Here is a 23,894-nt window from a genome sequence, read left to right as displayed (position 1 = left end):
AAGGAGGCAGATAAGCAAACTCTGGGCCAGGAGCTAGCCCTAACAACACCCCATGCCGTTGAGGCCCTCCTTTGAGGTGCTCCAGAGAGATGGATGTCAAACACCAAAATCACCCAGTGCCAAGTTCTTCTCCTGGACCAGCCCTGCATCCGGTTCCATAAGACACTGGCCATCAACCCTGCCAGCCTGCTTCCAGATGATCCAGAGGAACCCATTCATGACTGCATAGAGGTAACAGACGCAGTACTGACAGATGTCCTGCCATCATCATCAGATGAGGTACTGTACACTGATGGGAGCAGTTATGTTCAGGATGGGATCTGATATACAGGAACAGTAGTAGTCACCATGGACCACACCATTTGGGCACAGTTCCTGAACAGAGGAACATCAGTAAGCTTTTGGCCTTAATCTAGGCCCTTTGATGGGGACACTGTGCCATCCACTGGGAAAGAGGGTTACCAACTCCAGCCAGAAAGGACATTATTTTAGCCTTATTTGAGGCCATCTGACTCCCAAAGGCAGTTGCAATAATGCACTGCAAAGGACATCAGAAAGGGGAGACAATTGAAGCCAGAGGAAATAGAGCCGCAGACCAAACTGCTAAGGAAGATGCCCCAAAACCAGTGGGGCCTTTACAAGTCTTAGTAACCCTGCCGGACCCCGACCTACACCAAACAAGAGGAGAAATTGGCTGAACAGGAGCAAGCCATCAAAGGACCAGATGGTTGGTGGCCCCTACCAGATGACAGACTGCTGGTCCCAGAGGCTCTAGGTCGGACATTAGTTGCCCTGCTATCCCAGGTTACCCACTTAGGTGTCACCAAGACTTCTGAACTTCTGTGAGGCAGATACTACCAAGCTTGGATAAGAGAGTTAAAAGCATAGTCACTAGAAGTACTGTCTGTGTACAGGTAAATGCTAAGCAAGAATAGAGGGTCCCCCTGGGAATTCGGGCCCCAGGGAAATTCCCTAGAAGAGCATTAGAAGGTGGGTTTCACAGAGATTAAGCCATCCGCATTAAGATACAAGTACATGCTAGTTTTTATAGACACCTCAGGTTAGGTTAAAGCATACCCCACTAGGACAGAAACTGCCTCTATAGTAGTCAAGAAATTACTGCAGGAGATTATACCTAGATTTGAGCTGCCAGTAGTCATAGGATCAAATAACAGCCCAGCCTTTGTAGCAAAGTATATCAAAGTATAGCTCAAGCCTTAGGACAGGCATGAGCAGTACTCTAAAAAGTTTAAATTTGTCCTGGAAACTGGTGAAAATTGGATCAACCCCCTACCCTTCGCCCTCTTATGGGCCAGGTGTACCCTGTACTGGGAGAGCCCCCCCCCTCCCTTTTTTTTTGAGATCATGTATGGTAGACTTCCCTCCATTCTTCCCGGGGTCAGGAAGAAACTGAAAGCTATAATTCATAACCATTTCCTTGCTCAAGTCCTTACAGGCTCTGCAGTTTACCCAGAGAGCCGCCCATAAGCTTGTTCCAGATGCACTGCCAGTGCCCACCGTGGGCCCTGTACACCCTTTCCAGCCCAGAGACTCAGTGTGGGTAAAGAAGTTCACTGTCCAAGGACTCACCCCAACCTGAAAGGGACGCTACACTGTTACCCTGAGCACGCTCACGGCTGTTGAAGTAGACGGCACCCAAATCTGGCTACACCACTCCCAGCTCCTGCACAGAAAACAACCTGGATCCTGGCAACCAGCAGCCTCACCCGCGAGATCCCTAGCCTGGGCTCCACACAGGCCAGGAGGAGACTTGATGCCTGCAGGAGGGGAATTGGACTTCAGTGAGGACAGAACTAATGGGAACTGTGGTACCAAGGGTTTTGGTAACTGTAAGAACATTTTTTTGCTAGCCAGTGAGAAAGTCCAGGGCTAAGTAAGACTAAATGTGCTATGGGACTGGAGAACAAGAACAGAATAGAGAATGCCCTTAAAGGAAGTAGGATGAGTCAATGATTTGATCATGCACATAAAACCAGTGGGGAATGAAATATAGTGGCAACCATACTTTGGTAAAAACTGCTGTTTGAATTTTAACCCTGCTAAGTCTGGCTCCTGCCTGATTAAACACGGAATACTTACCTCAGCTTCCAGGTGGAGACCTGGAGGCTAAGGCACTTTTCCTTTGCCTGGGACCAGGCCCACAGGAGATTGATTCCCACTGACTCAGTAGCTTTGGAGATAGAAACTGCAGATAACCTTTAGAGACTAACCACTGAGCTCTGCTTCTGTGTTATTGGCACTATCGCAAGATAGGGCCACATTCCAATGTCCAGCAGGGTGTGACTGGGAACCAACCCTGCGGGCTGTCCCCAGTCTTTAGAATTTAGTCTTTAGGATTTAGGAACAAAGGAAAATTCCTGTGGTTTGAACCTTTAAAAGAGACTGCCTACCCCTGAAATGGTACAGTTGTGTGGAGACCACCTGTGTGTGGTGCTCTCACGGCTGTCCTGGCCAGTTTTTATTTCAATAAATCCTTGCCTGCTTTTTTTAATTAATCATCAGCCTCCGGTGGTCTTATTTTGAACCCAGGTTTCGACCCCGCAACACCTAGGAGTCCCTTCACCCCAGTCTCTCCATTCAGCTCCCCATCACAGTCCTGAGTCCTCTCTATCAGCACCCAAAGCCCCTCATTTCTGGCACCCGTCACCTCTCCCCTGCTTCCAACAGCAGGAAGTCCTCAGAGGCTTCAGAATGCAGCACCTATAAGTTCTCACACTTGCTGACAATTGGCCACCTTTCTTAGCTTGACACTGAGGAATGTGATAAAGATCCATCAGGTGCTGGCTCCATGTCCAGTCACCTTAATTCTGCTTCTCTCCCTACTGGCTCCAACAACAAGGTGTTTTAAAATTGCAGCAAAATTGCTGGGACCGGTTTGGCTCAGTGGATAGAGCGTCGGCCTGCGGACTGAAGGGTCTGGGTTCGATTCCAGTCAAGGGCATGTACCTTGGTTGCGGACACATCCCGGGGGGGGGGAGGGGGGGAGGCTGTGCAAGAGGCAGCTGGTCGATGTTTCTCTCGCATCGACTTTTCTAACTCTCTGTCCCTCTCAATTCCTCTCTGTGTAAAATCAATAAAATATATTTAAAAATAAATAAATAAAATTGCAGCAAAATTATAACCCATTCCCAATCATTCAACAACAAATATACATTAAGCAGCTACTCTGTACCAGCTACTGAGTTAGGCAACAGTTACCTAAAGATAAATGAGGCAGACACTGCCTTCCTGGAGCTCAGCACTGAGGGCAGTGATGGGGGAGGAGGGCAGACATAAGTCAAAAACACTGTTGGAAACCGTGGTTAAAAACCATTTTCTGTTACTTTATAAAGTGCGGCCCTACAGCCCAACAATATCATAGGCATTGGCCCCAATGTTTAAACGTGACTGCACGTTGGACTCACCTGAAGTTTCACTTTTTAAAACCCTAATGCCCAGGCCCCACTCCAGACCAGTTACATCAGAACCTCTGGGTTGTGGCCCTGGCATCAGTGCTTTTTAAAGCTCCCAGGTGATTTCGGGGTGCAGGCAATGTGAGCATCAGTGCCAGCAGTGTGTCCCAGGGCTTCCAATTTAATTGGACCGAGTGCAGTCTGGACATGGGATATTTAAAAGCTCTCCCATGTGATTCTCAAGTGCAACGAAGTTTGAGAACCACTGGTCTAGAGCAGTGGTTCTCAACAGTGGGAGGGCTGCATTGTCCCCCACGGGACATTTGGCAATGTCTATAGATATTTTTGGTTGTCGCAAATGGGATATGCTGCTGGCATCGAGGTAGAGGCTAGGGATTCTGCTAAACATCTCACCATACACAGGACATCCCACATCACAAAGAATAATCTATCCCTAAATGTCTAGTGTGTCAAGGTTGAGAAACTGGTCTAGAGAGACTCCTGCATGTGTACCCCAGAACTGAAAGACATGGCTAAGGATGTTCAGAGTAGCACTGTAACAGCAAAAACAACCCAATCTGATACAACCCAAATGGAGATTAATCTACATTAGCATTGTATATTCATAGCAGAGATGATTTTATTGGATTATTGGTGGGGAGAGAGGCATAAACACCAGTGCGAACTGGAGGGAGTCTCCAGGAATTGTGACTGCATTCCCAGCTAGCTCTAAGTTATGAGTCACTTTTCATTCTAGATAGATTTCTTGTTAGTTTGACATTTCATGGGAAAATTTATCCTAGTTGGTCATTTTAAGCAATTTGGGCAACTCCAGTAAAGAAAAACAGCATGAAAGTCAGCATGCATGAAAGTATTTTCTGCAGAATGACTATATAAATATTTTTTCAACCAAAAAAATTAGAAACTCTGTAAATATCCAGACACTGGAAAGTGATTAAGAGATAGATATTATGGTACAGCAATACAATTGAATGTTAAGCAGCCATTAAAACTGATAATTATGAAGTTCATTTAGAAACATGAGAAATGTATGTGATGTGGTGAAAAGTGAATCTATAGGAAATAAATAGCACAGATGCTGGGGTTCTTGTCCCAGCATTACAAAGTGTTCAGCAATCTGGAGAAAGGAGCTGTGCGTAGATTCAATAAGGAGTCCAAAGACGAAAGATGGTTTTGAAAGGCATTGGGGGTCAGAGGAGCATCAGCTAAAGGAATTAAAGACTACCCCTTGACTCAGGAAGAGAGGATAGTTAGAAACATCAATGAGAGAGAGAGACATTGATCAGCTGCTTCCTGCACACCCCCCACTGGGTATGTGCCTGAAACCAAGGTACATACCGGAATCGAACCTGGGACCTTCCAGTCCGCAGACCGACACACTATCCACTGAGCCAAATGGATTTCGGCTGAGGAGTCTTTTTTTTTTTTTTTTTTTAAGATAAAGTTTACACAACAAAATTCACAAATTTAGCCATTTAAAAGTGTGCAGGCCAGTGGTCTTTAGTATATGCAAAATATTCATCTTATTCCAGAACATTTTCATCATTGAAAAGCAACTCCATAAGATATTATCAGTCACTCCCCATTCTCCCCTTCCCAGGTGCTAGGCAACCGTTAATCTATTTTCTGACTCAATAGATTAGCCTCTTCTGGATATCTCATATACTGTAAATGGAACAATATAATATGTGGTCTTTTGTTACCTGGCTTCTTTCACTTGGCATAATTCTCTCATGGTTCATCCATGTTGTAACGTGTATCAGTACTGCATTCCTTTTTATGGCTGATAATATTCCATTGAACAGATATGCAGCTTTTGCTTCATCCCATTCATCAGTTCATTGACATTTGGGTTGTTTCTGTTTCTTGGCTATTATCAATAATGTTGCTATGAAAATTCATGAACAAGATTTCTGTGAACTTATGTTTACCATTCTCTTGCATATCTAGGAGGGGAATTGCTGGGCCATAAGGTAACTCTTTAACTTTTTGAGGTACCGACAAAATGATTTCCAGAACAACCACACCATTTTACATTCCCACCAACAGCATACGAGAATTCCATCTTCTCAACATCCTCACCAACACTTCCTCCCCTCTTTAAACATTGTTATTATTATTGCCAGGTCCTACATTTAAATGCCACGTTTTCAGAGAGGCCTTCCCTGATGACCCTGTTTACAGTGGGAAGTCCACCCTTCTATATTATATGATTCCACCATTTATTTCCTTTATAGAACTTATCGCAATGTTTAGTTTTATGTGATCGTCTGTCTCCTTCATTAGATTGTAAACTCCATAGGGCATGATCAGGCCTGTCTGGTTAATTATTTTATCACCGCACCTAATATACCAAGTGGTTAATAAACACTCGGATGGACGGTGGGACGGACGAATACTAAGGAGGGAGGAACAGGTTGGGAGCCAGCGCTCAGGAAAGCCCCATTGGCCGCCTCCATGAACAGCTCTCCAGCAGACACCGGAGCCTGAGAGGGAAGGGCTGCAGCTCTGAGAGTCACTTGTATAATCAGACCCTGACAGCGAAATGACAGCGCCCAGGCTACCTGGTCAGAAGATTACCACCCGAAATTTAGTAGACATGCAGATTCCTCGGCTCCTCCCCGGCCACACTGAATCAGAATCTATGGGACTCGCGAATGGGAATTTACAAGCCTCACACGGTCCGCAGGTGCCTCTGCAGAGTTCGGCTCTAGAGACAGAAAGGTGCTTACTCGGGGGTGGGGTGGGGGGAAAGAGCAGGGAGGGACTGAGGCGGAAGCCACTGCCAGCCCCGCCTCCGGGCCGCGACCTTTCGCCGCACTTGGCCTGCGGCCGCGCCCCGCCCCGCCCCCACGCCCCGACGCCGCGCCCTCCGATAGGCCGCCGCCCCGCCCGTCCCTGGGCCTCCGCCAATAGGCCCGGCGTGCGCCGGAAGTCGGAAGCCGGAACCCGGCCTCGGTGGTGGCGGCGTCACCTAGGCAGCTGTCTCTCGGCGCTATGCGAGGCCTCGGGCCAGGTCTGGCGGCGCGGCGACTCCTCCCGCTGCGGTTACACCCGCGGCCGCAGCGGCCACCCGGTCCCCAGCTGTCGAGCGGGTCGACGGCGGCGGGCGCCCTGGGCCGGGCCATGGACGAGCTGCTGCGGCGCGCCGTGCCCGTGATGCCGGTCTACGAGCTGCGGGAGAAGACGCCGGCGCCCGCCGAGGGCCAGTGCGCGGACTTCGTGAGCTTCTACGGCGGCCTGGCCGAGGTGGCCGAGCGCGCCGAGCTGCTGGGCCGCCTGGCGCAGGACTTCGGCGTGGACCACGGCCAGGTGGCCGAGCAGAGCGCCGGCGTGCTCCAGCTGCGCGAGCAGCCGCGGGAGGCGGCCGTGCTGCTGCAGGCCGAGGACCGGCTGCGCTACGCCCTGGTGCCGCGCTACCGCGGCCTCTTCCACCACATCAGCAAGCTGGACGGCGGCGTGCGCTTCCTGGTGCAGCTGCGGGCCGACCTGATCCAGGCGCAGGCCCTCAAGCTGGTGGAGGGGCCGCACGTCCGGGTAAGGCCCCGCCAGGGCCGCCCCGATCCCCTGGCGCCTGGGACAGCCTAGGTCGTGCCGTCCATTGCACCCAGGTCCGTGGGCCCGTGGCAGCCCCTATGTAGTTCCTCCTTGCCCCTAAAGCCCCAGACACTAAGCTTTCCCTACCTGGAGTCTTGCATACCTCAGTATGAGCCCCCAAACCTTGTCCCCTTCCTTCCCTCCCTCCCATGCTTTCTGAATCTTAGCTCCCTCTAGTCATGTCTTGCTCCAGTCCTTACTGTGCAAGGCTTAATAGATAAGGCCGTCGCCTAGTGCACAGCTTAATAGATAAGGCCGTCGCCTAGTTTGAGAGACTGTCATGCCTCATTCATGATTCATTTGCTTCATAAATACTTATTTTAGCCGAGAGGTTTCATCTATGCGCTATACGTGAATGGGTACCAAACTGAGCGCCAAACAGCCTTTCTAAAAACATGGATTGTGTCCACAAAGTTATGTGTAAGCCATCATCCTAAGAAGTCCTGTGAAATATACAGAGATGACTAGGACATGAGGTCTCCACTGTCTAGAGTCTCAGTGCCTACTGGAACTTGATTCTTAACTGCATAGGAGTCTGGAGACTTAGCTGGAATGTCACCTGCCTCAATGAAATCATCCATCCACCCTTCAACATGCGGCTGTCTAGCGTTTATCTTGTGTGAGGCTTGCTCTAGACTCCCAGGTTCCCTGGTCTAGGAGTTTCTGTTCTAGAATGGGAAGAGTGCTTTTCATACATTTGCTCCTTTCATCCTCAGCAAGCCTAGGGAGCTGTGTCATGGATGAGGCCAGGTGCAGTGCCCAGAGGACAGAGCTAGTGAGAGCCCGTCTCAGTGGCTCCACAGTTGTGTACTTCATCACTACACAGTGACTCTTGGAGTTGACCATTTAACTAGATCTAAAGTGGATTTGTTCTCTTAGAATTTGCCCTTTTCTCTAAAGTGGAGGGCGGGTAAAACAGTCAGTTCGTTGGTAGCTTTGTTTTATTTAATTTCACTGAATCAGAAGTTCAGGGTCCTCTAGTTGTGCCTGTATTTACTCTTTCTAATACTTGGTGCCAGCATCTGTCTTATCAGCACTCCCAGTGCCCATCTTTCTCTAAAACCAGACGTCAGCCTTTATTCCGTTGTTGAAAAGGCATCAGGCTTCATGTCCCAGAAGGATCGCATTTGGTGTCTTTCCTTGGGCAGTTATGATGCACAACAGACCATCCTGGACAACATTTCCATCTTGGCTCTCCATTATTCTCTCCTCTCCAGCCATTCTGGTTCTTGCATGGGAAGTTCCTGAACCCACATCCCAGTGTGATTCTTGCTTGGGAGGCCTGGTAGCAAAGGAGCTGCCCCACCCTTAGCTCATTCACTCAGCTTTTCTAGCCACTCCAGCTCAAAGTGGTCTCACCCAGTTTTGAGCTTCCTGACACTATTGCACCCCTCACTTGGATTTTGTACATCAACCACAGAATTTAGTGTTGGAAATGTATTACTTCCTCTAGATAATCAGCTCCTTGAAAACTGGAAACTTAAATTTCTTGCATAGCAAAGTGATGAATGAAGCATTGAGATAGACTCCTGGGTGCTCCGCCGTGAGACAGAGTCAGCACACTAATCATTGCCATTCGTCTTGTCAGATGGCTCCACTCACTGAGTTCTGATCCTGGAAGGAAGCCCAGGGGGCTTGGGAGGTTTCTGCACAGCGGAGAGAGACAGCAGACGTTCGAACGACTGCCCTTGGCAGATTGCAGCGAGTGTTGGCCCTGGGAGGTCTCTAATGCCTCATCCAGTTCTAATCCTCTGATTCTCTGACACATTACTCAATGCGTCCCCTTGCTCTTGGCCACACAGGAAAATGCTTAGTTACCCTGCACTGGAGAAGGAACATTGTGGCAGCTGAAAGTTGTGACGTTGAGACTTGACTTGGAAGAGAAGCGTTTGCCCCCCAGGAATCCAGGGCTTTGAGCACCAGGCCCTCAGGTGTTCAGGCTTTATTTATTTATTTATTTAACCAGCTGTCCACACAGGTTAGGGGGAAATGTGTACCTACAGGCAAAAAGATATTTTTAAATATATATATATATACATACATACATACATACATACACATGTATTTCTACTGATTTGAGAGGAAGAGAGAGAAACATCAATGATGAGAGAATCATTAATCGGCTGCCTCTTGCACGCTCCTCCACACTGGGGATCAAGCCCACAACCCGGGCATGTGCCCTGACCACTGAGCCATGCCGCTGGCACAAAGGTATTTCAAGAACAAAGGATAAATAATGACAGCCTGACCTTTGCCTCTGCACGTGTTCTGGACACATTGGGTGCAGAAGCCTGTTCTAGTTTCTGTCATGCCTCCATTTCTCTACCTAAATAGCCTGTCCTTATATCTACTATGTCTGTTAGTGGCTACACCTGGTGATTCCATTCTCCTTTGCTGTACTACATAGTTACATAAAAAATTTTAAATCCCTATCATTGAAATCATTCAGGAATTAGGTTGTTTTTTAATCTATAACAATTGTCATCTGGGATCTGAAATTGTAATCTATCACCAGAGTCGCTTAGTATCCATCTTGATTCCCTTGGTGCAAGCATCTGTCTTATCAGCAATCCCAGTGCCCATCTTTCTCTAAAACCAGAGGTCCGCCTTTTGCATTCAAGTTAAAGAAGTGATTGAGCTAGAACTTCTCGCTTTTAGGGACTCAGTGATAGAAATCACCATACCTTTGGCATGTGATGCTGAAGGGCAGGAGTCCCAGCCCCCCAGGGGCCTGTGACTGTGGGGAGAGGGGAACTCCTCCAGAATTGTCAGCACCCCTTCCTGTGTGCACACAGCAGACACCCCGTCACACAGCCATGCTACCTGCCTGGCCCCTGCTGCCTTTGGGATTTGCTAGGTAAAGTCAAGTGAACACACTCTGGTCTACTGGTCCATGTGGGCGTGGACCTGAGCATTTACTCTGGAGTGGATTGGTCCACTGCGTGGCCGGCATGAGTTCTCATTTACTGGAGTCTTTAGAATAACTAGCAGTGTGAGGCCGGACCTGTCTGATCCTCAGTGTCTTTGGCCAGACAGTATGTATAGTGGAAGAAGCACTGGGTGGGGAGACAAGAGGCAGGTTCCCGGTCCTTTCTTTGCCATCCACTGGTTAGAGGCACGATTTCATGTGACTTTAGCCAAGCCACTTAACTCCCTGGGCCCTTTGGTTCTGCACTGAGGTGAGAAATTCAGCTGGTGGTTGGTATGCTCAAGGTCAGCCTGCTTCTCTTCTAAGCAGTGCCCTGAGGGATATGGTGGAGCTTTGCTAAAAATACGGCTTACAAATGAGGGCAGGATTGTTAAGACCTCTGCTCTGACCAAGGGGTGTGATTATTGGAAATGTGGGGAGAATCCAGACGACTGACACTTCATTTCCAGTGAGTGTCTCATAGGATAGAGACCAAAGGCATGAGGCCAAGTGGCCTCTGTCCATCTCCTTGGACAGTTTAAGGCAGACAGGTTTCTTTTCTCTCCCATGAGGATCTTAATCCTTTTTGATAAGAAATTCAGAGTAAGTTCTAAGTCTGCTGAGAAGATACAAGTGCTATGTTGAAGAAAGTTTTTACCACCTGGCATAGACAAATATCTATGTTGGGTGTTTTTTTTGACATAGCAGATCCGATACATGGATGCCTCCTGAACAAAATATCCTGGAAATTAGTAGGTGTGTGCCCAGTCCTGCTTGTGAGGGGTGTGTATGTGTGTGTGTGTGTGTGTGGAACGTGGTGGGAAAGGGTTATGTGGAGGGGAGGGTGGTATGTGGTTTCTGTGTGTTGGTTTCTAGGCTTTTTGTTTTTCCCCAGGAACATTCCCAAAGGCCCGTTTGGGTTGAAGAGTTAGATTTCTTAGATTAAATCCCCAATGAAACTGAACCGAACCCCATTATAGCAGGAGGTCTGAGTGCTGTTCAGCAGTCTGTGGGCGCTAGAGTGAAGTTGACATTAGAAAATGAAAGGGTTTCTGGATGGGTGATTTAAACATGGAAATTATGGTGAAATGAGAGGTGCACATAAGTGGAACAGAAGAGAAGAACTAACGGTGTGTCAGACACGCTTCGCATCCTCGCTGTTGCAATGCCCAGCCCTGGTAGGCACTGTCATATGTTTTTGGTGGCATGTCCTGCTTTAAGTGAGTATAGTGCTCCTTGTTGGTTCCGCTAAATTCTGTGCTTAGCTAGGCTTTAAAAAAAAAAAGTAGGTAGGAAAGTGGGCCCCAGCCATCTGGAGTGTAGCAGCTGCATGAGTTGGAATTGTACCTAAAATGTAACTTCAGCACTCTGACCCTTCCTCATAGCTTTTATCTCCCTTCCCTTGGGGCTTCTGAGCCATGGAAGGTAACTCTTCTTCACATATCAAAAATGAGACCTTTACAGCCAAAGACTTCAGAGGAGAGTGGGGAGACAGCTTTTCCCTGCTGAAAGAGTTGGCTGGCCTTCTGAACAGTCGTCCGGGATAACTAGAATTGGCAGGCCAGGAAAGACAGACCTAACGCTGACTGTGGCATCGCCACGGGAGCCCCAGCAGCTGCATTGCTCAGTCTCGGATTGTTGCTACACGATTGCAGGATTCATGAGCAGATTTCTGCAGCAGCGATTTCTTTCCCTCCTGCTTTCTGGGACCCAGTAGCCTTGCTGAGGGGTGGCTCGTCCCAGCCTGAACAGCTTCTTGTGCTGTCAGAACTAAGCGGAGACATGTAACCTTTAACCCAGATTCCCGGTTCTTGTGACCAGTGTCACATTTTATAGCTGTCAATAGCCCAAAATAGAATGAAGAGACTTTTAGACGAGGAGCTTTCATCAGTCAATTTCTCTAATAATTATTTCTGCATTAATACTGAAACTAGATCCAGTTTTTTCTGTTATGAATGTAATAGAGATGCCAGTACATTTTACATGGAACTGGACTAATCCATTTCTAACCATTTAGTGCAGAGGTTCCTAACCTGGGTCCATGAACCCCTGGGGATGATCCATAGTTGCGTTTCAAAAGGTCTGTGAACCCCAGGAAATTGTATGCAAAATTTCATTAATGAATGTGCATTTTTCTGGGGAAAGGGTTCCTGGATTTTATCACATGCTTAAGAGAATGTGAGGACTTTTTTTATTTTTTAGAATATTTTCTGTATTAATTTCAGAGAGGAAGGGAGAGAGAGAGAGAGAGAGAGAGAGAGAGAGGGAGGCATCAATGATGAGAGAAAATCATTGATCTCTCCTGCACACCCCACACTGGGGATCGGCCCCAAAACCTAGGCAGATGCCACAACTAGGAATAGAATCGTGACCTCCTGGTTCATAGGTCAGTGCTCAACCACTGAACCATGCCAGCTGGGCTAAATGTTTTTTTCTTTTTAACTCTCACCTGAGAATATGTTTCTTGATTTTGAGAGAGAGAGAGAGAGAGAGAGAGAGAGAGAGAGAGAGAGAGAGAGAGAGAGAGAGAGATTGATTGGTTGCCTCCTATATGCACCCTGACCTAGGATTGAACCAGAAACCTAGGTTTAGGCCCTGACCAAAAATCGAACCCGCAACCTTTGGTATATGAGATGACACTCCAACCAATTGAGCCACCCAACCTTTTTAAAACATCCTTTTCAAAAAGGATGCTTACACCCTTTTTAAAACAGCTCCATCCATCATGTTGTCAGCCCTGTGCATGGTTACTTCCGTGGGGAAATGCACACTCTCCTGGGAGGTCATGTGACTGGACAGCCCTAGCTACTCAAAAGCTCTTTAAGTTCTGTTTGAGTCTGACTCTGTCTCTCCCACTTGGTCCTGGATTTACCCCCACCCCTCGCCACTCGGCTATAGAAAACGTACTGCTGTTACCCGTTCTGTGTGGTCACAGCAGGCTGACCTGAGACGGGTCTGTGCAGTCTTGTCCCAATCTTGCTTGGAAGATTTCAGTGAAAATTATCTTCAGTAATAAAGTTGACTCAAACAGTTTTCAGTAATAGATTGGATATAAGTAAGTGAAGCGAAATTAGAATAATTTCATCAAATCTGAATGCATTGATTGTCAGATACAATATTTTATGTCCCATTAAGGGGGAAATGCTATCAGTTAAATTGTGCCCTGCCATCTTTTGAAAGATGCATCCTGACTTGACAGATGTTAAAGTATGAACATGCGCATCTTAGAGTTGATGAAATACGGTACCTGGACCCAGTGCCTGCTTCTCCCAGGAAACGAGGAATGATGCTTTGGCTTATCAGAAACTTCCTGAGGGGACAGGACTGGAGCTCTGTGCTGCCTGCGTTAGTGCCTCCTTTACGGCACACCGCTCACCGTTCTGCTAACTGGTTTTAGTTGTGTTCACTACGGGGAATGAATTGGAGCCTATTATTTGATGTGGGACAGTTCATTTGAGTTGACTACTCCATTCAGGTATCTTACAGATGGAAGTGCTGGAGGCTGAATGAAGCGCTGCATTCGGTGTAACTGGCTGAGGTCAGAGTGCAGTAGCGCTGTCTCAGAAACGGCTGTTTAGAAAAGCTGCTTGCAGTCTCCTTCGAGCTCACGTTTTCGTGTTTTAATTCACTGTGCTGGTGACAATGCAGAGATGGGCTTGGAAGAGCTGACGCTTTCTCTTCTCCTTTCCAGGAAATGAATGGTGTGCTGAAAGGCATGCTCACCGAGTGGTTTTCTTCGGGATTCCTAAACCTGGAACGGGTGACCTGGCATTCGCCGTGTGAAGTGCTTCAGAAAATCAGTGAGTAAGTACTCAGCTTGTCACGTGTCTTATATCTCAGCGGAAAGCCAGTCTCCATTCACATGTGCATTTTCTTCCAGCCCTATAGAACCCAAACACAATTGTCGTGGCTGTCCCCGCAGGTGACATGCAGGGTCTCATTTATGTCCTCATATTTAAGCACATGGACCCCCTTTTCCCAGGTTCCCATTATCAGCTGTATGAATTCACTGGACCAAGTATTTGCATTAATCCAAACAGCATCTATCTCATCGTTAAAATGTCTCCTTTGGATAAAATCTCTAAGTTAACAATATTGAACATAGGTCCAACATGTCCAAGACACAGTAAATGCAGCCTAGTACGTCATGGCTGTTCTCACAAACGGGCAGCTCTTCCCACCTCAGGATCTTCACACTTTGCTGTCTTACATGATCTAAGGTTTGGAAAATGCTGTACTATTTGAGGTGTAACTACCTCGAGACCCTATTGCCATTGCACATGTTAAAAACAGAACAGTAGGGGGCTGAGGTGGCTAGCCAAATGGAACCAAGAGACACGTGTTTGCAGCACTGACTTCAAACTGCAGATTCAAAGGAAATAAAAGACATAGAATGTTCAACGCCCGAGCATCTGGTTAGTGCCTGCATTACAATCTGCTGCATAACTGCTTCCCGAGGGCCTTGCAAACTAGTCTTAAGCCCGGGGATTAAAAATTAGAGCACAGTTTTGTGTGTAAGGTGGTCATTAATTGCAGTTCCTTTTAGTCTGCTGTGTCACGTTAAAATAATTTTCTTTACATTTTCCTGAAGAGGCAATTGAAGCTGTATTTAAAGGATTTATTTGACTTCAGTGAGTAATCTGAATCAGAATCAGCAATGGTTATTTAACTTGTAATTGAACATTTGTCTTACCTCATTGCAATCTTATCAGGTCTGAGGCTGTGCACCCTGTAAAAAATTGGATGGATATAAAACAGCGGGTCGGACCATACAGAAGATGCTACTTCTTTTCTCACTGCTCCACCCCCGAGGAGCCGCTGGTGGTCCTGCACGTGGCGCTGACCAGTGACATCTCCACCAATATTCAGGTACCCGCAGCCGGTAAATCCAGGGCCAGGCAGGCATCCTGCAGAGCCCTTAAGGTTTTTAAACTTGGCTTTATGCACTTTTTTTTCCTGAAGCTTTAGGCTTTTGTGGATTTTTTAATTGACTGGATATAACTTCTAATTTTGGAGCTACAGAATGCAGATGGGTAGTATGTAGGCAGTTTTGGAATGAGAACATTCATCGGGGTCTACTGACTTTGAGTTGAGACAGGGTTGAAGTCTATTACAGAACATCTTCGTGAGGCGGAACAGAGTTGTGAGGGCAGAAGAGAAGGAGGGGGCATGGTGCATCTTTTCGGCATTTGTTAAGTGGGTAGTTTTAAAGAACATGTGATTGAAAAAGAGACAGAGCTGTGTGCCTGATACAGGCGCAGAGCCCTGCCAGGTCTGCTCATCAATGGAGGTGATGGGGGCCGCGTTTGACAGGCCCTGCCTGTGGCAAGCTTGGCTTCTCCTTAAGGAGTGGACGAGAATGTCTAAGACATTCCTGCAGACACATGGGGACTGGGAATAGAGCAGATCTTGATGAAGGTGAAGACAGGTGAGGGAAGGTAGGGACACCTGGGTCACAGCGGGTTTGCTTAGACCAGGAGGCTGTGGTGGGCAAAGGCTTTGGCATGGGAATGGCCTGTTCGGAAGCTGGAGAGATGGTACCAGGTCACAGGATGGGTTCTCTGAGTGGCATTTCTAGTATCAGAAGGTAGAGAAATCGAGCAGGCAAATGAGCTGGTATAATTTATCACCAGGGAGAAGTCCCTTAGGATTTTGTGTTTGAAAGAGTTGGCATACTCTCACACCAGAATTATTACTACCTCTCTGAGGACAGTTTGTTGATATCTATTAAAATATAAAACGTGCATTCCTCTGACCTAAAGAATATCACTCTCTATCAACCAAAGGACTTGTATGCATGCATATAAGCCTAACCAATGGACACAGACACCAAGGGGGTGAGGGTATGAGGGGGGGGGGGGGGGGGGCGGGGTAATGGGAGGATAAAGTATGTAATACCTTAGTCGATAACGAAAAAAAGTTTTTAAAAATAAAACTTCCCAGAAAAAGAATAAAACTCCAGTCTTTCCCTGGGTGAGGGGCAGTTGCCTCATATCAGGAAATTGGGGAAGAGATCTTAGGATTCTTTTTAAATAAACTTTGAAACTATCTTCCTGAAAGAAAGAAAAAAAATGTCAATCAGGAATTTATCCTGGGGAGACACTTAGATCGAAGAGTGCAGGTGGTTCCGACATTGTCTACAGCGTTGAAAGGCTGGGAATGATGACCGGTCCACCTGTGGAAGGAGCTTTAGAGAAATGATGGCATATCCATCTGGTACATCCTCACGTGCATGGGACATTCCTGCAGGCGCCTGGGGGCAGAAGAGTGTATTTAGGTACTGATTTAGTTTTCTGTTTTTGACATGAAAAGCCAACATTGACAAACTAGTGCATAGAAAACCAGGTTACAGAATATCATGTGTAGTATGATCTTATTTTTTAAAAATATATTTTATTGATTTTTTACAAAGAGGAAGAGAGAGGGACAGAGAGTTAGAAACATCGATGAAAGAGAATCATTGATCAGCTGCCTCTTGCACACTCCCTACTGGGGTTGTGCCCGCAACCAAGGTACATGTCCTTGACCGGAATCGAACCTGGGACCTTTCAGTCCACAGGTTGATGCTTTATCCGCTGAGCCAAACCGGTTTTGGCTGATCTTATTTTTAATATTAATAATATTGATTGAGCATTTGCTCAGTGTCTGTCAGCCTTTGAAGCACTATCCATGCATTACTGCTCACAGCACTCTGTGAGTTAGTATTCCTACTATTATTAATGATTGTCCCTATTTTAGACCTGAGAAAACTGAGGCTTAGGAGAACTTTAGTCATTTGCCTGTGATAATAGAATAGTTAAGGGTGGGAATTGGGGTTCTAGCCCAAGCCCTTAGGGCAGCCACCGTGTGTGTGTGTATGTGTGTGTGTGTGTGTGTGTGTGTGTGTAAGTTTAATTGAGTGTATATGTGTGTGTAAGTAAGTGTAATTGAGCATCTGGGCCTGTGAAAGAATTACGTGTATACAGATTTGTGTATACCTACCTATAGCCAAGGAGACAGACCTGGAAAGGTCTGTTCATCAAATGGCTAACGGCAGGACTTGGTGTTAGGTTTTGGAGTAATTTGTGATTCCTTCTTTGAGCACTTATTTTTGCCTCTTGCACTTTATGTGTATCTCATTTATATAACCAAAGAAAGATCTCACTTTTATTTTGAAAACTTTAAAAAAGGTTTTGCTGGAAATTTTTGAATAAGGAACCACAAGGTAACTTACAGACTTCCTGAAAAGCAAAGTAAATAAATGACCAGGATGAAGGTTAACGATGGGAAGTGAGGTCTGTCCTTTGAAGCGCAGGAGTAGGAGAGAGGCCTGGTCGCAGCCCAGGAGGTGCTGCTGCCTCTGTTCCCTGTCTACCCCACTTTCCTACGGCAGCAGGTCTTTTCAGGGGACACAGAAAAGACTCTGAGCATCTGAAGAGGATGAAAGCTAAGGACATTTCCCTAGGGACATAGAGCAAACCTGCACACTCCATCCACAATTTCAGAACGTTTGTGGACTCCCAGGCCTCATCCTGGGCTCTAGGTCAACCACCTCCAACTTCAGGAGTCACATGTAGCTGATGTAAGTTAGTGTAACTGTGTTCAGAAGCAAGCTGGTGCCGTCATCAAAGCAAACTAAAAGGTAACCACCCGCTATTCCACTATTGTCTAGTGACCTGCAAAATATCCCACAGGCAAAGGGGCTGACAGACACTGAGTAAATGCTCAATCAATATTATTAATATTAAAGATAAGTTCAAAAAACCCCGCAGTCAAAGCTCATAGCTAATAAAATCAGACTTGGCAAGTCATATCTCAGATTGCTTCAAGGAAAAACAAGAATGTGGCACAAAATAAAAAAAGGTGCATAGCCCTAGCAGGTTTAGCTCAGTGGGAGAGCATCTACCTTCAAACTGAAAGGTCCTGGGTTCAATTTTTGGTCAAGAGCACATACCTGGTTACTGGTTCAGTCCCCAGTCGGGGGTGTGCAGGAGGCAGCCAATCAATGATCATCTCTCATCCTTGATGTTTCTATCTCCTCTCAGAAATCAATAAAATAGATATATATTTAAAAGGTACATAGAAAAGTCAGGAAAAGGTAAATTTCCTAAAAGAAAAAGTATATAACACTCACTGGTTTCTTGAGAAATCAAAAACACTGTAGTTCAGAGAAAGGAGTACAAATAACTGAAGGGGGGAACAATCAGAATCAGGCCTTTCAGAAAGGGGCAGGCGGCGTAGACAAAGGGTCAGGTGTTCTCTCTGGGTGTTGAAGGGGAGCAGATTAATCACATTTCAGTTTGCACAACGGCCTGAAAAGGACAAAAAGGACATAAATTGCTATTCAACAAAGTTTCCACGAGACCTTCAAAGAGAGCTAAATGACATGACATGGAGCACACTACCCAGGGAAGCCTGCAGTTACCACCTTCGGGGAGATGCCAGACCAGACTGCAGGCAGTGGTTAGCCTTCAGAGCCTGGTCCTTGCGGGGGCCCCCTGAGAGAGTGTCTCGTGGCCAGAAGTGAATGGGTGAGATGCAGGATGTGAGAGCAGCCAAGCCCGCTCACCGCCATCATTCCTGTCTTGCAGTCAATAGTGAAGGAGTGTCCTCCGACAGAAACAGAGGAGAAGAACAAAATCGCCGCCGCCATATTTTATTCCATCAGTCTGACCCAGCAAGGCCTGCAGGGGGTAGAGCTGGGGACCTTCCTCATAAAGCGCGTGGTGAAGGAGCTGCAGGTGAGTGAGGTGCCGCTGTGGGACCACCGGGTCCGAGCCCCCTGCCCCTGCTGCAGTGCAGTCAGTAACCAGGTTCTAGGATTGGTGATGAGCAAGGATGAGATATGAGCTGCGGGTAAGGAAGAGGGTTTAGACAAGTGCCAGAGGCACTTCCCAGGAGCCTGAGACCACTCGGGGGAGGAGAAAATGGTGTCAGGGACCTGGCTTCTCCCTTGGCCACAAATGCACATGTGTTCTGAGGACATCAGCTTCTCGGGACCTTGGATTCTGATTTGCATGTGTTGTCGCAGCATAATCAGTAGGAGTGCCGCCTTCCATTCTCAGCAGTCCCCGTTTGGATGATACATTATGGTCATTCTAGCCACACCTCTGTGCCCAGCCACCCTCACCCACTCTCCAGGCTTCTGACCCCTGATGTTTCATCAGCTTGGGCTTTCTCATCATTAGAGGGAGTGTCGAGATTAGAACAGAAGGCTTACAAAAGACTGGCTTTTTAAAATGCATACACATCTACATCTACATCTACATCTACATCTACATATACATATACATATACATATACATACACATATTCTGTGGGTGTGTGTATCTTCTTTTATTGCCCTGGGAAGAACACTTTAACATCCGATGACAGCAGTGTTCAGGTTCACTCTGGGTCTAGGCTTTTTAAAATTATCGCATAAGGAGCAAGGTAAAATAATTAGACTGTTAATAATTGGCTCTGAGAGTGATGTTCTCTGCTTTGGGTAGTTTCAACACAACTGCAACCCAGGTTCCTCCTTAAGAGATGGGGTGGAATTAAAATGTGTGTGTGCTTCATATTAAATTCATAATCATTTCTAAATCTGAGGACTCGGATGCATATCAGCTTCATTAGAATCACTCTGCCTCTTTTCCCCAAAGGTGGTAAGAAGCCACATCTAATTAATATCAACTTCTTATTTCTTTCTTCTTTGCTGAAGGTGTAAATGAATGGGGCAGGAAGAGGGTGACTTTGTAAGACAGGCGATCAAAGGGGGCGAATCCGGGGTCCTGGGGATTCACCCATAGGCTCTGTTTCTCAGTCAGAGTTAGCCCCTCAGAGTTAGTCTCTCAGCCACCACTCAGCTGTGTGCTGGAGAGTCATCAGAAAGGATCTCAGGGAAGCATCCACTCCTGCGCAGGCGTGCTCATCAGGACTTCCCAGCAAACACTAAGACACTTACATGCCCGGTGACAGCGTGGTTAGAAAGTAATGCTATAGTCTCATCTTTTGATATTCTGTTGTTTAAATTGTTTTTGAATTGTAATGATAATGAGAAAATGGTCATGATATAGGATTTAAAATAACAGTCTCACCAATGTAAAAATTGCCTAGAGAAAGACCAGGAGTTATACTTTATCAGACTATTGAGAGTGGTTATCTCAGAGTAGAGGAGTGTTATGGTTTTCTTTGCTTCTGTCAGAAATCTTTAAAAATTTTTCTATAGTGAGCATATATGTTACATTTATAAATCAAAAATACTGGATTTTTAAAAATGATCACTGAGATCTCTATAATTTGAATAATAATGATTGACCTGTATCGGCTGATGTGGAAAAAGACCCATTGCCTCCTCTTCTATCCCATCCTCTGTACCCACTGTGGTATAGCTGGGAAATCAGTTATTTATCCATCAGTCCCTGGGTACTGTGTGCCAAGCACCGAACCAGATTGTGTGGCTGCACAGATGTCTGTGGGTGGGGAATGGATGCCAGAAAGATACTCTGCAGTCAGAAGACTGCACACCAGGTCCCACTTCGCAGCATGGCTCTGGTTTCCCTCGGTTCCCTGACTTGCCACCCTCTCCATGGTGCAGATGGAGACACCACCTAAAGGCTTGCCTGGGGGCTCAGGATGCCTCCGGGGCCTGGCCCACACCAGATTCATAATGTTCCTTGAAAGAAGAAAGTCAGTGCCCATCAAACATCACTTTGTAAGCCACACAGCATACCCAGGTTAGTGATACATAAATGCTAAGCGGACAGATGCTTCTGGGTGGGTGACACACCTGCTGAATTCTCTTTGTGTGTGTGTGTTCTCTCCACCTCCTCTCCCCACCCTACCGTGCCTTACAGAAAGAGTTTCCTCACCTTGGGACATTTTCAAGTCTGTCTCCTATACCTGGCTTCACCAAATGGCTCCTGGGGCTTCTGAACTCCCAAGCAAAGGATCATGGGAGGAATGAATTATTTACAGATTCTGAGTGTAAAGAAATCTCCGAGATCACAGGGAGTCCCCTTAATGAGACGCTCAAGGCCCTCCTCAGCAGTAATGAATGGATGACGTCTGAAAAGCTGGCCAAGGCACTACAGGGCCCCCTGATGAGGCTCTGCGCCTGGTACCTGTACGGAGAGAAGCATCGGGGCTACGCCCTGAACCCCGTGGCAAACTTCCACCTGCAGAACGGGGCTGTGATGTGGCGCATCAACTGGATGGCGGACCACAGCTCCAAGGGCATCACTGGCTCGTGTGGCATGATGGTCAACTACCGGTACTTCCTGGAGGAGACGGCCACCAACAGCATCAGCTACCTCGGCTCAAAGAACATCAAGGCTTCCGAGCAGGTCCTCAGCCTGGTGGCCCAGTTCCAGAAGAACAGCAAACTTTAAACCTTGCCTGAAGTAGACGTAACGCCCCGGCTCGGAAGAGGATAATTTTCTGGGCGGGTCGGGTGGTGGTGGTGATGATGTATCAAAAGGGAACTCTTAGTAAAGCAAAGTGACACTGTGTTCTCTTGCCCACAGCAGGGTTACACTGGCAGGCCGGGCCCTGGCTTCCACGAAGCAAGGACAGGCGCGGGCCCTGGCCGAGACGGTGGCGGGCACAGGTGGACACAGACGGGGCGGGGATGCAGTGCTTTCTCCCAAAGATTCTCTTGTTGCCTTTGGCCTGGCTCCCTGCCCAGGGTCGGTGCTGTGGCCCCTGTGGCTTCAGAACGCTTTGGAGCCTCTGCCGGCTGTCCTCCCAGGTGGATCAGTCCGCCTCACAAGGATGCAGGCACATGGCCGCGGCGAGGACAGATTTTTCTTCAAGCTTAGGACATAATTCAGCCATGGTGACCTGGGCCACTGCCCTCCACTCAGGGCAAAGGGATAGAGGGCTATGCTATGACTTATATTTAACATATAATAGTTACATTTTGGAGATTGCAAATGTATGGAAAGGTTCATGACTTTGCACAGAGTTTACTAAGTTAAATCACTGAACACCAAAGGTGGTGTCGCTTAGGGCTTAAAATCAATTATGGACTTCAAATTTTTGGTGATTCAAGTTCATAATGAACTTAATAGTAAAGAACATGCTTGTTCTGCAAAGCATTAAACATATTTAAGATCATGTGGTGGTTGTCTTTGAGATCTGAGACCTCATAAGCTAGAATCAGCTCTGAAATGTCAGCTGCGCCTTTGGTCCCCAGCCAGCCCGTTGGCATGTTTGGGGGCTCCATGAAGAGGCCCTAGTGTGTGGCCTTCATCAGAGATGTAGAGGGAGATGATACCATGGTTACAGGATGGAGGGCAGGTGTGTGTGTCTGCATGTCTGTGTTCGCAGTGTTGGTGCTGTCCTTGGGCAGAGAGGTCACCTTGCCTTCCTTGCTTTTCATCTCCCACAACTGTCCCCTGTCCTTCCCTGTCATGTTCTGCATGTGACAGACAGCATGGCAATGGTCACTACGAGAACTTTTGCTTTTTCTGAATCCCGGTCGAAGCTGTCTCATACTTCTTTGCATTGCTTTGAGCTAATCCTGAAAGCCCTTGGGCTCTAGTGTTACTTGCAGGGAGAGAGAGTTAGAAACATTGATGAGAGAGAAACATCAATCAGCTGCCTCCTGCATATCCCCTACTGGGGATGTGCCCGCAGGATTCTGGTCATCCTTTTGGGCCCCCTTTTAAAGACAGAAGTCCTCGTGGTGATCGGGTTTGCCAATGCCCCATGCCCTCCCAGTGACTATAACCACTTCTGTACTAGTTTCCACCCCTGTTAGTTGCCCCCAGGCTCCAAGATCGCAGCTGCTCTGTAGCAGGCGTGCCATGGAGAAGGTGAGTGGATGTGGATGGTGCTATGGATTGTGTTTGTACCCCCCCCCCAAAAAAAAAAAATTTTACATGGGGGAATTCTAACCCCCAGAGGTGATGGTGTTAATGGGTAGGACGTTTGGCAGTGATTAGGTCATAAGGGTGGCCTCCCGTGAATGGGATTAGTGCCCTATCAGAGACCCCAACAGCTCTCCCCCATTTCACCATGTGATAATACAAGAAGTCTGCAATCCAGGAAAGGCCATCACCCGACCATGCTGCACCTTGACCTCTAGTTTCCAGCCTTCAGAGCTGTAAGCAAGAAGTTTCTGCTACTTATAAGCCACCCAGTGGTATTTCATAGCAGCTTGAACAGACTGGGGTGGATGGATATGTATGGATATGGATGGATGGGTCCCCCTTCCCTGTGCCTCAGTCCAAATCACTAAGGAAAGAGCTTAGGATGCGCTGAGCCAGAATTCCCCTACTTCATGAATGTCGCAGGAAACCCCTCATTTCTTGCTTCTCACACTTACCCTACAGCCCCTAGAAGCAGAAGGCCTGGCTCCCACTTTCTCTGAGGGATGATTAGACTGTCCAGTGTTGTCCTTAGCACAACGATCACAGCACAGGAGTCAATATCAGTGACTGGTTTGGAGGCAACAAAAAAAAGGTTACTCAGCTGATCTTAGCGTTGGGAATTCACATCCTCCAGGAGAGCCCTGCCCCTTGCCCAGGTGACATCATTATAAGGCGACCTAGTAGTTGTCGGTGTAGGTGCTGTCTCCGAGGCCTGGTTTCCATCCCATTGCTTAGTGGACCTAGCAATCCCTCTGACCACAGTCCTCTGAAAAATGCCCTGCAGTGACGGTCTCATAGTAGGTGCTCAAAAAATGGTCACTGTGGTTTCCATAGCTCCCCAGGTTCAAGGCTGAAGCCATGGAGCCTGCTCCTCCTCAATGTCTCCCCCGCCACCACAGATATCCTCATCTCACTGCTTTGGTGTCTGTAATTCGGACAGACCCCAGATCTTCATCCCGTTTCTGGTACAAGGGGTGCTAATGGACTCGGGGCCAACCTGCTCTGACTTGCTCATGGGTCCCTTTTGGTTCCAGAAGACAATGCATGACGTAAAGGCCGAGTCCACCAGCGTTGGCTTCAGCCAGTGCCCAGGTCAAATCACAGCCCCACTACTTCCCA

The 23,894-nt window shown here is 47.3% G+C and overlaps 1 protein-coding gene across 10 annotated transcripts in view; it reads left to right on the top strand.

Annotated features, from left to right (window-relative positions):
• The first annotated feature begins 6,366 nt into the window (after positions 1–6,366).
• LOC118720513 (malonyl-CoA decarboxylase, mitochondrial) overlaps positions 6,367–23,894 on the top strand; it is a 54,041-nt gene continuing 36,513 nt past the window's right edge. For 2 of the 10 annotated variants that reach the window (XM_045582650.1, XM_045582649.1), the window contains exons 1-4: positions 6,369–6,971; positions 13,631–13,743; positions 14,652–14,808; positions 21,426–21,474. In XM_045582650.1, coding sequence (XP_045438606.1) covers positions 6,432–6,971; positions 13,631–13,743; positions 14,652–14,808; positions 21,426–21,474 — 859 coding nt within the window. In that variant the 5' untranslated portion in view covers positions 6,369–6,431. The other 8 variants (XR_006741842.1, XM_036440513.2, XM_036440510.2 and 5 more) reach the window with 8 other exon arrangements.

This window comes from Pipistrellus kuhlii, unplaced genomic scaffold (assembly GCF_014108245.1).
Source record: "Pipistrellus kuhlii isolate mPipKuh1 unplaced genomic scaffold, mPipKuh1.p scaffold_m20_p_17, whole genome shotgun sequence".
In the NCBI taxonomy this organism is placed as follows: domain Eukaryota; kingdom Metazoa; phylum Chordata; class Mammalia; order Chiroptera; family Vespertilionidae; genus Pipistrellus; species Pipistrellus kuhlii.
Note: the sequence above shows the minus strand (reverse complement) of the source record. Positions and strands in the feature narration are given on the sequence as shown.